Raw genomic sequence first — 16710 nt, 5'->3', positions numbered from 1 at the left:
TATATGTGCAATACAGAAAACCTAGAAACAACATGTATGCGTGATCAGTAAGGAATTTGTTAAGTATATTATGAAATACGTAATTCCATTAAACAGTGTGAAGTATTTCCTAGTTTTTCATTGTCTTTTAACTTTTTCTCTTGTTTTGCCATGAAAGTCCTCACAAGACAAAAGTCAGTTTTAAAGACTCAATTACAGATTGATACCTGTCAAATAAACATTTCCTGCTTCTCCCCGAAGCCACTCCACCCCTTTTCCATCCTGAAGGAGCCAGCATCAGCCTAGTATTTGGGAGAAAGACAACAGATAAGAAGCCAAACACACCTCACTTCTCTCGTGGCAGATGTGTTCCTGACAGATTTAAGCCAAAGAAATAGAAAAATATTGACTTTCTATTAAACTTTGAATTTAACTCTATAATGAGTGACCAGAGTGCTAAAATCTGGTCATTGTAACTAGGGGCCTGTGAATGATGCAACTCTGAGATGTTTAGCCTGATGATCAATCTCATAACAAGTGTTTCAGTAAATTGGGGTTGTCCAATAAGTAGCAAATGGAAGGGCGATATTCCCAAACAGCAATGAGGAGACACCTACTCTTTCCACACCAATGGGAGGTGATAGGTGAAAGACAAAATAACCATCAATCAAGAAGGCTGCAGGGGAAAATATCCAGGAGGTGGATAGAGGTTTGATTGCAAAACAATGTGAATGCACTTAAGGTCACTGAGCTGTACATTTAAGCAACCATTAAAATGGTAAGTTTATGGTATGTTTACTTTACCATAGTTAAAAAATACTTAAAAACAAATCTTCAGGGGAAGCAGAGGACAGCCAGTTTTCTGTTATACGCAGAAAATTAAGTGACCATTCAGAAAAGAGATGTATGATCTAGGGGATTTTCTTGACTGCAGATTTAAATTACAGGGATAAAATGGACAGATTTGTCAGGTCAGGGAAGGATGTGAATTTGGCTCCCTGAGAAGATAGAGAGAGGAAAATACAAATGATAAAAATAACCTGGGTGTTTTGGCTTTATGTGTTAAAGATGTGATGGATGCATTCTGATGGAGTCTTACAGGAAAGTCATACAAAGTGATGTAAGTCAGAAAAACAAATATCATATATTAATGCACATATGTGGAATCTAGAAGAATGTTTCAGAAGAACCTATTTGTAAAGCAGAAATACAGACACAAACGCAGAGAATAAATGGGTGGACACCAAGGGGAGAGGAAGGAGTTGAATTAATTGGGAGATTGGGATTGACATACATACATTGCTGCTGCTGCTGCTGCTGCTGCTGCTGCTGCTAAGTCACTTCAGTCGTGTCCGACTCTGTGTGACCCCATAGACGGAAGCCCACCAGGCTCCCCCGTCCCTGGGATTCATACATTACTATGCACAAAATAGATAACTAATGACAAATGTATAGCACGGGGAACTCTACTCAGTGCTCATGGTGACCTAAATAGGTAGGAAATCCAAAAAGAGGGGATATATGTGTATGTATAGCTGACTCACTTTGGTATACAGCAGAAACTAATATAACTTTGTAAAGCAACTATATGCCAATAAAACTTATTTTTTAGAAAGGGAAGTAAATTGTCAGTTCCAATGATAACCTCCAGCTGTCTATGATGTATTAGACACTGTGTACTGAGAAGTACTGGGAAAGGGACATCATTTTGCCAACAGCATTCACAGTCCTGTGGGTCTCACATTCAATTCTGTCAAGGATAGCATCAAAGGTGAAAAAGATGAGCTTTTACCAAGTTATTTGTTATACCACATAATAATGTGAACCAACCAAAAATGTGAACAAATTAACATGGCTCTAAAAACCCGTGTGTATGTGTATGTAAACATATATGTCTACATATATACGTTGCTGTTCAGGTGCTAAGTTATGTTGGACTCCTTGCAACCTCATCAGATCAGTTCAGTTCAGTTGCTCAGTCGTGTCCGACTCTTTGCGACCCCATGAACTGCAGCACACCAGGCCTCCCTGTCCATCACCAACTCCTGGTGTTTACCCAAACTCATGTCCATTTCCATTGAGTTGGTGATGCCAACAAACCATCTCATCCTCTGTTGTTCCCTTCTCCTCCCGCCCTCAATCTTGCCCAGCATCAGGGTCTTTTCAAAAGAGTCAGCTCTGCACATCAGGTGGCCAAAGTATTGGAATTTCAGCTTCAACATCAGTCCTACCAATAAACACCCAGGAGTGGTCTCCTTTAGGATGGACTGGTTGGATCTCCTTGCAGTCTAAGGGACTCTCAAGAGTCTTCTCCAACATCACAGTTTAAAAGCATCAATTCTTCAATGCTCAGCTTTCTTTATAGTCCAACTCTCACATCCCTACATGACTACTGGAAAAACCATAGCCTTAACTAGATGGACCTTTGTTGACAAAGTTATGTCTCTGCTTTTTAATATGCTGTCTAGGTTGGTCATAACTTTCCTTCCAAGGAGTAAGCGTCTATTAATTTCATGGCTGCAATCACAATCTGCAGTGATTTTGGAGCCCCCAAAAATAAAATCAGACACTGTTTCCACTGTTGCCCCATTTATTTGCCATGAAGTGATGGGACCAAATGCCATGATCTTAGTTTTCTGAATTTTGAGCTTTAAGCCAACTTTTTCACTCTCCTCTTTCACTTTCATCAAGAGACTCTTTAGTTCTTCTTCACTTTCTGCCATAAGGGTGGTGTCATCTGCATATCTGAGGTTATTGATATTTCTCCAGGCAATCATAATTCCAGCTTGTGCTTCTTCCAGCCCAGCGTTCCTCATGATGTACTCTGCATATAATTTAAATAAGCAGGGTGACAATATACAGCTTTGATGTACTCCTTTTCCTATTTGGAACCAGTCTGTTGTTCCATGTCCAGTTCCAACTCTTGCTTCCTGACCTGCATACTATTACTTTGGAGTAGTCAATACAGCAGAAGTAGATGTTTTTCTGGAAATCTCTTGCTTTTTTGATGATCGAACAGATGTTGACAATTTGATCTCTGGTTCCTCTGCCTTTTCTAAATGCAGCTTGAACATCTGGAAGTTCATGGTTCACGTACTGTTGAAGCCTGGCTTGAAGAATTTTGAGCATTACTTTGCTAATGTGTGAGATGAGTGCAATTGTGCAGTAGTTTAAACATACTTTGGAATTGCCTTTCTTAGGGATTGGAATGAAAACTGACCTTTTCCAGTCCTGTGGCCACTGCTGAGTTTTCTAGATTTGCTGGCATATTGAGTGCAGCACTTTCACAGCATCATCATTTAGGATTTGAAATAGCTCAACTGGAATTCCATCACATCCACTAGCTTGTTTGTAATGATGCTTCCTAAGGCCCACTTGACTTTATATTCCAGGTTGTCTAGCTCTAGTCCAGTGATCACACTATCATGGTTATCTGGGTCATTAAGATCTTTTTGGATGGCATCACCAACTTAATGGACATGAGTTTGAGTATATTCTGGGAGTTGGCAATGGACAGGAAGGCCTGGTGTGCTGTGGTTCAAGGATCGCAGAGTTGACTGAACTGAACTGAAGATCTGTTTTGTATTGTGTTGGTTGGTTTAGCCGCTAAGTCATGTCTGACTCTCGTGGACCCCATGGATTGTAGCCTGCCAGGCTCCTCTGTCCATGGGATTCTCCAGGCAAGAATACTGGAGTGGGTTGCCGTTTCTGCCTCCAGGGGATCTTCCCAACCCAGGAATTGAACCCGGGTCTCCTGCATTGCAGGCAGATTCTTTACCGACTGAACTATATATAGTTTTTCTGTATATTCTTGACACCTCTCCTTAATATCTTCTGCTTCTGTTAGGTCTATACCATTTCTGTCCTTTATTGTGCCTATCTTTGCATGAAATGTTGTTATCTTGGTATCTCCCATTTTCTCGAAGAAATCTCTAATCTTTCCCATTCGATTGTTTTCCTCTATTTCTTTGCATTGATTGATCATTGATGAAGGCTTTCTTATCTCTCCTTGCTGTTCTTTGGAACTCTGCATTCAGATCCTTATATCTTTCCTTTTCTCCTTTGCCTTTCTCTTCTCTTCTATTTGTAAGACCTCCTCAGACAACCATTTTGCCTTTTTTGCATTTCTTTTTCTTGGGGACAGTCTCGATCACTGCTTCCTGTACAGTGTCATGAACCTTGGTCCACAGTTCTTCAGGCACTCTATCAGATCTAATTCCTTGAACCTGTTTGTCACTTCCACTGTATAATCGTAAGGGATTGATTTAGGTCACACCTGAATGGTCTAGTGGTTTCCCTACTTTCTTCAATTTAAGTCTGAATTTGACCATAAGTAGTTCATGAACTGAGCCATAGTCAGCTCCCGGTCATGTTTTTGCTGACTGTATAGAGCTTCTTCATCTTTGGCTGCAAAGAATTTAATCAATCTGATTTCGGTACTGACCATTCGATGATGTCCACGTGCAGAGTCTTCTCTTGTGTTATTGGAAGATGGTGTTTGCTATGACCAGTGCGTTCTCTTGGCAAAACTCTGTTAACCTCTGAGCTGCTTCATTTTGTACTCCAAGGCAAAATTTGCCTGTTACTCCTGGTATCTCTTGACTTCCTACTTTTGCATTCCAGTCCCCTATGATAAAAAGGACATCTTTTTTGGGTGTTAGTTCTAGAAGCTCTTGTTGGTCTTCACAGAACCATTCAACTTCAGCTTCTTCAGCATTACTGGTGGGGCATAGACTTGGATTACTGTGATATTGAATGGTTTGCCTTAGAATCAAACAGAGATCATTCTGTCATTTTTGAGACTTCATCCAAGTATTGCATTTTGGACTCTTTTTTTAACTATGAGGGCTACTCCATATCTTCTGAGGGATTCTTGCCCACAGTAGTAGATATAATGGTCATCTGAGTTAAATTCACCCATTCCAGTCCATTTTAGTTCACTGATTCCTAAAATGTTGATGTTCATTCATGCCATCTCCTGTTTGCCCACTTCCAATTTACCTTGATTCATGGACCTAACATTCCAGGTTCCTATGCAATATTGTTCTTTACAGCATCAGATTTTACTTCCATCACCAGTCACACCTACAAGTGGGCACTGTTTTTGCTTTGGTTCCATCTCTTCATTCTTTCTGGAGTTTTTCAGTCTTCTCCAGTAGAGAAGCTGCCTTTTCATACTGTTCATGGGCTTCTCAAGGCAAGAATACTGAAGTGGTTTGCCAATCCCTTCTCCAGTGGACCATGTTTTGTCCGCACTCTCCACCATGACCCGTCTGTCTTGGGTGGCCCTACATGTCATGGCTGACAGTCCCACTGAGTTAGACAAGGCTGTGGTCTGTGTGATCAGTTTGATTAGTTTTCTATGACCCTGGCTTTCATTCCATTGAGGAAGAAGGATAAGAGGCTTATGGAAGATTCCTGATGGGAGAGACTAACTGTGGGGGTAACTGGGTCTTGTTTTGATGGGTGGAGCCATGCTCAGTAAATCTTTAATCCAATTTTCTGTTGATGGGTGGAGCTGTGTTCCCTCCCTGTTGTTGACCTAAGACCAAACTATGGTGGAGGTAATGTAGATGTGACCAATGATAGAAACAAGGTCCGGTGCTGTAAAGAGCAATATTGCATAGGAACCTGGAATGTTAGGTCCATGAATCAAGGCAAATTGGAAGTGGTCAAACAGGAGATGGCAAGAGTGAACGTCGACATTCTAGGAATCAGTGAATTAAAATGGACTGGAATGGGTGAATTTAACTCGGATGACCATTATATCTACTACTGTGGGCAGGAATCCCTTAGAAGAAATGGAGTAGCCATCATGGTCAACAAAAGAGTCCGAAATGCAGTACTTGGATGCAATCTTTAAAATGACAGGATGATTTCTGTTCGTTTCCAAGGCAAACCATTCAATATTACAGTAATCCAGGCCTATGCCCCAACCAGTACTGCTGAAGAAGCCGAAGTTAATCGGTTCTATGAAGACCTACAAGACCTTTTAGAACTAACACCCAAAAAAGATGTCCTTTTCATTCTAGGGGACTGGAATGCAAAAGTAGGAAGTCAAGAAACACCTGGAGTAACTGGCAAATTTGGCCTTGGAGCACGGAATGAAGCAGGGCAAAGGCTAATAGAGTTTTGTCAAGAGAATGCACTGGTCATAGCAAACACCCTCTTCCAACAACACAAGAGAAGACTCTACACATGGACATCACCAGATGGTCAACACCGAAATCAGATTGATTATATTCTTTGCAACCAAAGATGGAGAAGCTGTATACAGTTAGCGAAAACAAGACCAGGAGCTGACTGTGGCTCAGATCATGAACTCCTTATTGCGAAGTTCAGACTTAAATTGAAGAAAGTAGGGAAAACCACTAAACCATTCAGATATGACCTCAATCAAATCCCTTATGATTATGCAGTGGAAGTGAGAAATAGATTTAAGGGACTAGATCTGATTGACAGAGTGCCTGATGAACTCTGGACGGAGGTTCGTGACATTGTACAGGAGACAGGGACCAAGACCATCCCCATGGAAAAGAAATGCAAAAGAGCGAAATGGCTGTCTGAGGAGGCCTTACAAATAGCTGTAAAAAGAAGAGAGGCGAAAAGCAAAGGAGAAAAGGAAAGATACAAGCATCTGAATGCAGAGTTCCAAAGAATAGCAAGGAGAGATAAGAAAGCCTTCCTCAGTGATCAATGCAAAGAAATAGAGGAAAACAACAGAATAGGAAAAACAAGAGACCTCTTCAAGAAAATTAGAGATTCCAAGGGAACATTTCATGCAAAGATGGGCTCGATAAAGGACAGAAATGGTATGGACCTAACAGAAGCAGAAGATATTAAGAAGAGGTGGCAGGAATACACAGAAGAACTGTACAAAAAAGATCTTCATGACCAAGATAGTCACGATAATGTGATCACTGACCTAGAGCCAGACATCTTGGAATGTGAAGTCAAGTGGGCCTTAGAAAGCATCACTACGAACAAAGCTAGTGGAGGTGATGGAATTCCAGTTGAGCTATTTCAAGTCTTGAAAGATGATGCTGTGAAAGTGCTGCACTCAATATGCCAGCAGATTTGGAAAACTCAGCAGTGGCCACAGGACTGGAAGAGGTCAGTCTTCATTCCAATCCCAAAGAAAGGCAATGCCAAAGAATGCTCAAACTACCGCACAATTGCACTCATCTCACACGCTAGTAAAGTCATGCTCAAAATTCTCCAAGCCAGGCTTCAGCAGTATGTAAACCGTGAACTCCCAGATGTTCAAGCAGGTTTTAGAAAAGGCAGAGGCACCAGAGATCAAATTGCCAACATCCGCTGGATCATGGAGAAAGCAAGAGAGTTTCAGAAAAACATCTATTTCTGCTTCATTGACTATGCCAAAGCCTTTGACTGTGTGGATCACAATAAACTGTGGAACATTCTGAAAGAGATGGGAATCCCAGACCACCTGACCTGCCTCTTGAGAAACCTGTATGCAGGTCAGGAAGCAACAGTTAGAACCGGTCATGGAACAACAGACTGGTTCCAAATAGGAAAAGGTGTACGTCAAGGCTGTATATTGTCACCTTGCTTATTTAACTTATATGCAGAGTACATCATGAGGAACGCTGGGCTGGAAGAAGCACAAGCTGGAATCAAGATTGCTGGGAGAAATATAAATAACCTCAGATATGCAGATGACACTACCCTTATGGCAGAAAGTGAAGAGGAACTCAAAAGCCTCTTGATGAAAGTGAAAGAGGAGAGTGAAAAGGTTGGCTTGAAGCTCAACATTCAGAAGACAAAGATCATGGCATCTGGTCCCATCACTTCATGGGAAATAGATGGAAAAACAGTGGAAACAGTGTCAGACTTTGTTTTTTTGGGCTCCAAAATCACTGCAGATGCTGATTGCAGCCATGAAATTAAAAGACGCTTGCTCCTTGGAAGGAAAGTTATGACCAACCTTGATAGTATATTAAAAAGCAGAGACATTACTTTGCCGACCAAGGTCCGTCTAGTCAAGGCAATGGTTTTTCCCGTGGTCATGTATGGATGTGAGAGTTGGACTGTGAAGAAAGCTGATCGCCGAAGAATCGATGCTTTTGAACTGTGGTGTTGGAGAAGACTCTTGAGAGTCCCTTATACTGCAAGGAGATCCAGCCAGTCCATTCTAAAGGAGATCAATCCTGGATGTTCATTGGAGGGACTGATGCTGAAGCTGAAACTCCAATACTTTGGCCACCTCATGCGACGAGTTGACTCATTGGAAAAGACCCTGATGCTGGGAAAGGTTGGGGGCGGGAGAAGAAGGGGACGACGGAGAATGAGATGGCTGGATGGCATCACCGACTCTGTGGACATGAGTTTGAGTGTACTCCGGGAGTTGGTGATGGACAGGGAGGCCTGGCGTGCTGTGATTCATGGGGTCGCGGAGAGTCGGACACGACTGAGCGACTGAACTGAACTGAACTGAATGTAGATAATGGCAACCTCCTTCTAAAGGTCCCATGCAGGCACTCAGTGCCCTCAACACTGCAGCACGACACTGCCGACCCATGCCTCTGCTAGAGACTCCTGGACACCCACAGGCAAGTCTGGGTCAGTCTCTTGTGGGATCACTGCTCCTTTCTCCTGGGTCCTGGACTGCACAAGGTTTTGTTTGTGCCCTCCAAGAGTCTGTTTTCCCAGTCCTGTGTAAGTTCTGATGGCTCTCAGTTCAGTTCAGTCACTCAGTCATGTCTGACTCTTTGCGATCCCATGGACTGCAGCATGCCAGGCCTCCCTATCCATCACCAACTCTTGGAGTTTACCCATTAAGTCGGTGATGCCATCCAACCATCTCAGCCTCTGTAATCCCCCTTCTCCTCCTGCCTTCAATCTTGCCCAGCCCTAACCCTAACCCTCATCCTAACCCTAATTTGTCTTTTCTAATGAGTCAGTTCTTTGAATCAGGTGGCCAAAGGATTGAAGTTTCAGCTACAGCATCAGTTCTTCCAATGAATATTCAGGATTGATTTCCTTTAGTATGGACTGTTTGGATCTCCTTTGTAGTCCAAGGGACTCTCAAGAGTCTTCTCCAACACCACAGTTCAAAAGCATCAATTCTTTGGCACTCAACTTTCTTTATAGTCCAACTCTCACATCCATACTTGACTACTGGAAAAACCATAGCTTTGACTAGATGGACGTTTGTTGGCAAAGTTATGTCTCTGCTTTTTAATATGCTGTCTAAGTTGGTCATAACTTTCCTTCCAAGGACTTTTAATTTCATGACTGAAGTCACCATCTGCAGTGGTTTTGGAGCCCCAAAAAATAAAGTCAGACACTATTTCCACTGTTTCCCCATCTATTTGTTTCCCCATCTATTTGAAGTGATGGGACCAGATGCCATGATCTTGTTTTTCTGAATGTTGAGTTTTAAGCCAAATTTTTCACTCTTCTCTTTCACTTTCATCAAGAGGCTCTTTAGTTCTTCTTTGCTTTCTGCCATAGTGATGGTGTCATCTGCATATCTGAGGTTATTGATATTTCTCCTGGCAATCTTGATTCCAGCTTGCGCTTCACCCAGCCCAGCGTTTCTCATGGTGTACTCTGCATATAAGTTAAATAAGCAGGGTGACAATATATAATCTTGATGTACTCCTTTCCCAATTTGGAACCAGTCTGTTGTTCCATGCCCAGTTATATCTGTTGCTTCTTCACCTGCATACAGATTTCTCAAGAGGCAGGTCAGGTGGTCTGGTATTCCCATCTCTTTCAGAATTTTACACAATTTGTTGTGGCCCACACAGTCAAAGGCTTTGGCATAGTCAATACAGCAGAAGTAGATGTTTTTCTGGAACTCTTGCTTTTTCAATGATCGAACGATGTTGGCAATTTGTTCTCTGGTTCCTCTGCCTTTTTTAAAGCCAGCTTGAATATCTGGAAATTCATAGTTCATGTACTGTTGAAGCCTAGTTTGGAGAATTTTGAGTATTACTTTACTGGTGGCTCTATGCTGGGGTTACTGCTGACCTCCTCCATCATGGCTTATACCACACCCAGGTCTGCTGCACCCAGAGCCCCTGTCCCTGTGGCAGGCCACTGCTGACCCGGACCTCTGCAGGAAACACTCAAACACTCAAAGGCAGGTAGTCTGGCCCAGTCTCTGTGGGGTCTCCTGGTGCGAACAAGGTTTTGTTTGAGCCTTCTGAGTGTCTCTTGTGGGTATGGGGTTTGATTTTTAAAGGCAATTTCTCCCCTCTTACCATCTTTCTTGGGCTTCTGCTTTGCCCTTAGACATGGGGTATTTTTTTGATGGGATCCAACATTCTCCTGTCAATGATTGTTCAGCAGCGAGTTGTAATTTTGGAGTTCTCACAGGAGAAGATGAGCATGCATCCTTCTACTCTGCCAACTTGGGTTTTTCCTGGATGGTTCAGGACTCTTGAATTCACTATCAGTACTGGTGATGGACAGGGAGGCCTGGCGTGCTTTGATTCATGGAGTCACGGTGAGTCGGACACGACTGAGCGACTGAACTGAACTGACAGTTCAGTTCAGTCGCTCAGTCGTGTCTGACTCTTTGCGACCCCATGAACCGCAGCACACCAGGCCTCCCTGTCCATCACCAAATCCCGGAGTCCACCTGAATCCACATCCATTCAGTCAGTGATGCCATCCAAACATCTCATTCTCTGTCATTCCCTTCTCCTCCTGCCCTCAATCTTTCCCAGAATTAGGGTCTTTTCAAAAGAGTCAGCTCTGCACATCAGATGGCCAAATATTGGAGTTTCAGCCTCAAAATCAGTCTTACCAATGAACAAACCAGGGCTGATCTCCTTTAGGATGGACTGGTTGGATCTCCTTGCAGTCCAAGGGACTCTCAAGAGCTTTTCCAACACCACAGTTCAAAAGCATCAATTCTTCTGCATTCAGCTTTCTTTATAGTCCAACTCTCACATCCATACATGACCACTGGAAATACCATAGCCTTAACTAGACGAATTCACTATACTCAACTGATTTACTCCTGATGAACTAAAAGATCAAACTGATATTAGGTTGAGAATCATAGCAAAATAATCAGGTGTGTGGAGCTTGATGTCAGTTTTGACAGATTTAAGAGATAACTGTAATGCTAGCTTTTACAATAGTATTCTACTATAGATATTTCATAATCTAAAAAATACATTACATTTGAATATCATTGTATCTTTCTTTTTAATTTATTAAGCCATTTATTCTTTTCAAACAGTTTAAAATAGGCATTTGTTAATGTTTAACTTTGCCTTTAGCACCTTTTGTTTCTGACTTTAAAATTAAAGAGTCAGTAACAGGGAAAAAGGTATAAACTGCTCAACACTGACATATAGTCAAGCTGCAAACTTTTGTAGGGAAGTCTTTAAAAGATGAAAAAACAAAATAAAAACTTCCCAACTTGGGCTCCTCAACATTGAATTTGATTTTAAACTTTAGATTAATAATAAATGTAGCTCTAGAATACACAAAGTAAAGTGGTTTGAGCTTGATTTGTACCCTTAATGGGTACAAAAATGCAAAGGATAATTTTAAATTTTATTAAACAGGATTCCCAGAAACAGAGAAGCCATTTTTTGATAATATGGAAAAATGAGAAGAAAGTGTTCCTTTAAAAACACTCTACCTGAAGATTATGAAAAGGTTTATAACAGAGAGAGCTGTAGGGAAGAGAGAGATATTTTTAAATTTAATTTTTCAGAACTCCATATGGATATTTAAATTTAGAATTATCAAGCAAATTTATTTTATAAAATATCAGAAACTTCTGCAACAGGCATCTGGGGAAATCTTTATTTTGGGAGGTATCAAGTATTACATTGGTAGCTTTGGCAGTAGTTATACTTGGAGATTTCATGCTCAGCTTTCTCCCAAACTCATCAATCTCTTCTTCAAGGGATGGATAAGAGACAAGGCAGAGGAAAGAGAAGTGTTCCTACCATACTATTCTGGAAATTTGTTTCTCTTCAGTACACAATAAACTGTGGAAAATTCTGAAAGAGATGGGAATACCACACCACCTGACCTGCCTCTTGAGAAACCTATATGCAGGTCAGGAAGCAACAGTCAGAACTGGACATGGAACAACAGACTGGTTCCAAATAGGAAAAGGAGTCTGTCAAGGCTGTATATTGTCACCCTGCTTATTTAACTTATATGCAGAGTACATCATGAGGAACGATGGGCTGGAAGAAGCACAAGCTGGAATCAAGATTGCCGGGAGAAATATCAGTAACCTCAGATATGCAGATGACACCACCCTCATTGCAGAAAGTGAAGAACAACTAAAAAGCCTCTTGATGAAAGTGAAAGAGGAGAGTGAAAAGGTTGGCTTGAAGCTCAACATTCAGAAAACAAAGATCATGGCATCTGGTCCCATCACTTCTTGGGAAATAGATGGGGAAACAGTGGAAACAGTGTCAGACTTTATTTTTTTGGGCTCCAAAATCACTGCGGATTCTGATTGCAGCCATGAAATTAAAAGACGCTTACTCCTTGAAAGGAAAGTTATGACCAACCTAGAGAGTCTACAACCAATATAATATTGTAAAATAATTTGCCTCCAACCAAAAAAAAATAAATAAATATATAAATTAAAAAAAAAAAAAAAGCAGAGACATTACTTTGCCAACCAAGGTCCGTCTAGTCAAGACTGTGGTTTTTCCAGTGGTCATGTATGGATGTGAGAGTTGGATTATGAAGAAAGCTGATCACCGAAGAATTGATGCTTTTGAACTGTGGTGCTGGAGAAGACTCTTGAGAGTCCCTTGGACTGCAAGGAGATCCAACCAGTCCATTCTAAAGGAGATCAATCCTGGGTGTTCATTGGAAGGACTGATGCTAAAGCTGAAACTCCAATGCTTTGGCCACCTCATGCGACGAGTTGACTCACTGGAAAAGACTCTGATGCTGGGAAGGATTGCGGGAGGGAGGAGAAGGGGATGACAGAGAATGAGATGACTGGATGGCATCACCGACTCAATGGACATGAGTTTGAGTGAACTCTGGGAGTTGGTGATGGACAGGGAGGCCTGGCGTGCTGTGATTCATGGGGTCGCAAAGAGTCGGACACGACTGAGTGACTGAACTGAACTGAACTGAAATGTGCCTTTCTAATACATGTCTATAGGGTGAGCAGATGTTTTGGTGTGCTGGCTTAGTTGCTCAGCTGTATCTGATTCTTTGTTACCCCATGGGCTATAGCCTGGCAGGCTCTTCTGTCCATGGGATTCTCCAGGCAAGAAAACTGGAGTGGGTTGCTATTTCCTTCTCCAGGGGATCTTCCCAACCAAGGGATCAAACTTGGGTGTCCCACATTTCAGGCAAATGCTTTGTGTGCTAGGGACTGTCACAATTACACCCATTATCCCAGGTGATTATTAGTAGGGCACCTTTTAATTCTTAATTTAGCTACAATTCAGACAATAAATATGTACATCTAGCATGGCATCTGGTCCCATCACTTCATGGGAAATAGATGGAAAAACAGTGGAACAAGTGTCAGACTTTTTATTTTTTTGGGCTCCAAAATCACTGCAGATGCTGATTGCAGCCATGAAATTAAAAGACGCTTGCTCCTTGGAAGGAAAGTTATGACCAACTTTGATAGTATATTAAAAAGCAGAGACATTACTTTGCCAACCAAGGTCCGTCTAGTCAAGGCAATGGTTTTTCCCGTGGTCATGTATGGATGTGAGAGTTGGACTGTGAAGAAAGCTGATCACCGAAGAATCGATGCTTTTGAACTGTGGTGTTGGAGAAGACTCTTGAGAGTCCGTTATACTGCAAGGAGATCCAACCAGTCCATTCTAGAGGAGATCAATCCTGGATGTTCATTGGAGGGACTGATGCTAAAGCTGAAGCTGCAATACTTTGGCCACCTCATGCAAAGAGTTGACTCACTGGAAAAGACTCTGATGCTGGGAAAGTTTGGGGGCGGGAGGAGAAGGGAACGACGGAGAATGAGATGGCTGGATGGCATCACCAACTCTGTGGACATGAGTTTGAGTGAACTCCGGGAGTTGGTGAGGGACAGGGAGGCCTGGCGTGCTGTGATTCATGGGGTCGCGGAGAATCGGACACGACTGAGCGACTGAACTGAACTGAACTGAGCATATGTAGTAAGTGCCCTATATAGACTGAGGAGAAGAATAACACACATCTTTCTCAATTTACCATGGGATTAAGTCCTTGTGGCTCAGCTGGTAAAGAATCCACCTGCAATGCGGGAGACCTGGGTTTGATCCCTGGGTTGGGAAGATCCCCTGGAGAAGGGAAAGGCTATCCTCTCCAGTATTCTGGCCTGGAGAATGCCATGGACTGTATAGTCCATGGGGTCACAGAGTTGGACACGACTGAGCGACTTTCACTTTCACTTTCTTAAGTCTCAATAAGGCCATTATAAGTTGAAACTCCATTTAGTAAACCTAATCTATAGAACATCATAGCTGTGTGCAGCTTACCTTAAACACAATCAGAACACATACATTAACCTCCTGTTGGGCAAAATCAACTAACAAAAGTCTATTTTATAATACAGTATTGAACATCTCATGAAATTTATTGACTACTCCAAGGAAATAAAAAAACAGAAAGGTTATAAGTGTATGAGCTATTTACCCCTGTGATCATGTGGCCAGCTGGAAGCTGTGGCACTGCAGCTGCCCAGCATCACAAGAGAGTAAGTGGAACAAATCAATAGCCCCTGGAAAAGATCAGAATTCAAGACTTGAAGTATGGTTTTCACTGGATAAATATTGCTTTTGCATCATTGTAAAGCAGAAAATTCATGGAACCACCCTAAGTCAGGAACCGTCTGCACCAAAAATAGAAATTTCAAATTTCAAGGATCATTTCTATGAGCTTCCCTCATGGCTCAGACAGTAAAATCATCTTTTTGCAATGCTGGAGACCCGGGTTCAATCCCTAGTTCATTATGAAAGAAGTTTCTCTAAATGTGTAGAGCACCCGAAACCCTAAGTAAGAAGCTCACTGTTCCCTCTTGAGTGTGAAGCTGCTTCTTGGTGTCTGTTCTGCAACTGCCATTTGCCACTGATGATCATTCTTCTTTTCCTTTGGGGAGCAAGAGGGAGAGGACACTGCCTGAGTAAAACAAAAGACAAAAAAATACGCTTTAAAGTACTTTCTAATTTGCCTACAAATTGGAGGAATATAAGAAATTGCAAAAAATGTGAAATCGAAACAATAAATTGGTGACGTCAGTTGATATGAGAATTTTATTAACTTTATTCCTTATGGGAATTTAACAGCTTAGAAATGAGTAGGTTTTTTATTTTAAAATTTAACTAGAGAATTATTAGTAATCTTTGTTAAACCAATTTATACTTTTTCCCCTCTTCTCATGAGAGGAAAGTCTTCATATAATCTTTGGTTCAAGTTAATGAGCACACTGAAATATTTTATATATTTGCAAGAGAAGGTTAACATCCATTCATACAGAATAAACAAAAATTTCTTTTCTGGATTCATAACTAAATGCTACCCCCAACCCCACTCAATACCACTTGAATTTAAGAAATAATAGTTTTGGATGCATAAATTGATGGAACAGAATAGAGAGTTCAGAAATAAACCCACTTATATACATAGTCAATTAAATTATGAGAAGGGAGCCAAGAGTATACAATAGGGAAAGGAAGCCTCTTCAATAAATGGTGTTGGGAAAACCAAAAAGCCACATGCAAAAGAATGAAATGGGACCACTAACTTATACCATATGCAAAAATTAACTCAAAGTGGATTAAAGTCTTGAATGTAAGACTTGAAACCATAAAACTCCTAGAAGAAAGCACAAGTCATAAATTCCTTGAATTCATCTTGGCAATGATTTTTTTTAATTTGATACTAGAAATAAGGGCAATGAAGCAAAACCAATACTATATTGTAATTAGCCTCCAATTAAAATTTTTAAAAAATAAATACAAAAATACATAAATAAAACTAAAACTTTCGGGGGAAAAAAAGAAAATAAACAAGTTGGATTACATAAAAGTAAAATTTCTACACAGCAAAGGAAACCATCAGCAAAATTAAAAGGCAACCTACTGAATGGGAGAAAATATTTGCAAAACATATAGGATCAAGGGTTAATATTCAAAATATACAAAGAATCAGAACAACTCAATGAAAAAAAAAAAACAATGATTTTAAATGGGCAGAAGATCTGAATATTAGTTTTTCCAAAGAAGACATAGAGAAGGCCAACAGTTACATGAAAAGGTGCTCAACATCACAAATCATTAAGAAATGCAAATCAAAATCACAGTGAAATACCACCTGACAGCTATGAGAGTGAATATTACTATAAACGCTGCTGCTGCTGCTGCTGCTGAGTCACTTCAGTCGTGTCCAACTCTGTGCGAACCCATAGATGGCAGCCACCAGGCTCCACCGTCCCTGGGATTCTCCAGGCAAGAACACTGGAGTGGGTTGCCATTTCCTTCTCCAATGCATGAAAGCGAAAAGTGAGTCGCTCAGTCGTGTCCGACTCTTAGCGACCCCATGGACTGCAGCCTACCTGGCTCCTCCATCCATGGGATTTTCCAGGCAAAAGTACTGGAGTGGGGTGCCATTGCCTTCTCCAACTATAAAAGCTAGAAATAGCAAATGCTGGTGAGGAAGGATGTGGAGAAAGAGAACCCTTGTACACTAATGGCAGTAAAGTAAATTGGTGCAGTCACCGTGAAAAACACTACAGAGGTTCCTCAA

General features: G+C 41.3%; 1 protein-coding gene and 1 non-coding gene across 2 annotated transcripts in view; one reads left to right on the top strand and one right to left on the bottom strand.

Annotated features, from left to right (window-relative positions):
- LOC129551969 (hyaluronidase Ccc Hy-4-like) overlaps positions 1-16710 on the bottom strand; it is a 58473-nt gene that overhangs the window by 26622 nt on the left and 15141 nt on the right. Inside the window, exons 3-4 of the mRNA XM_088831815.1 lie at positions 14975-15084; positions 14445-14505 (exon numbers count right to left, since the gene is read on the bottom strand). Coding sequence (XP_088687941.1) covers positions 14445-14505; positions 14975-15084 — 171 coding nt within the window. The remainder of the gene's footprint in view (positions 1-14444; positions 14506-14974; positions 15085-16710) is intronic.
- Positions 14871-15090, top strand: LOC129552871 (small nucleolar RNA U3). Its single transcript, XR_008685354.2, has one exon. It is a non-coding gene; the product is annotated as a small nucleolar RNA U3 (small nucleolar RNA).

Source organism: Moschus berezovskii, chromosome 3 (genome assembly GCF_049115385.1).
Source record: "Moschus berezovskii isolate FMDL1 chromosome 3, NW_MosBer_1.0, whole genome shotgun sequence".
Taxonomy (NCBI): Eukaryota; Metazoa; Chordata; class Mammalia; order Artiodactyla; family Moschidae; genus Moschus; species Moschus berezovskii.
This window is presented reverse-complemented; position numbering and strand designations above follow the sequence as displayed.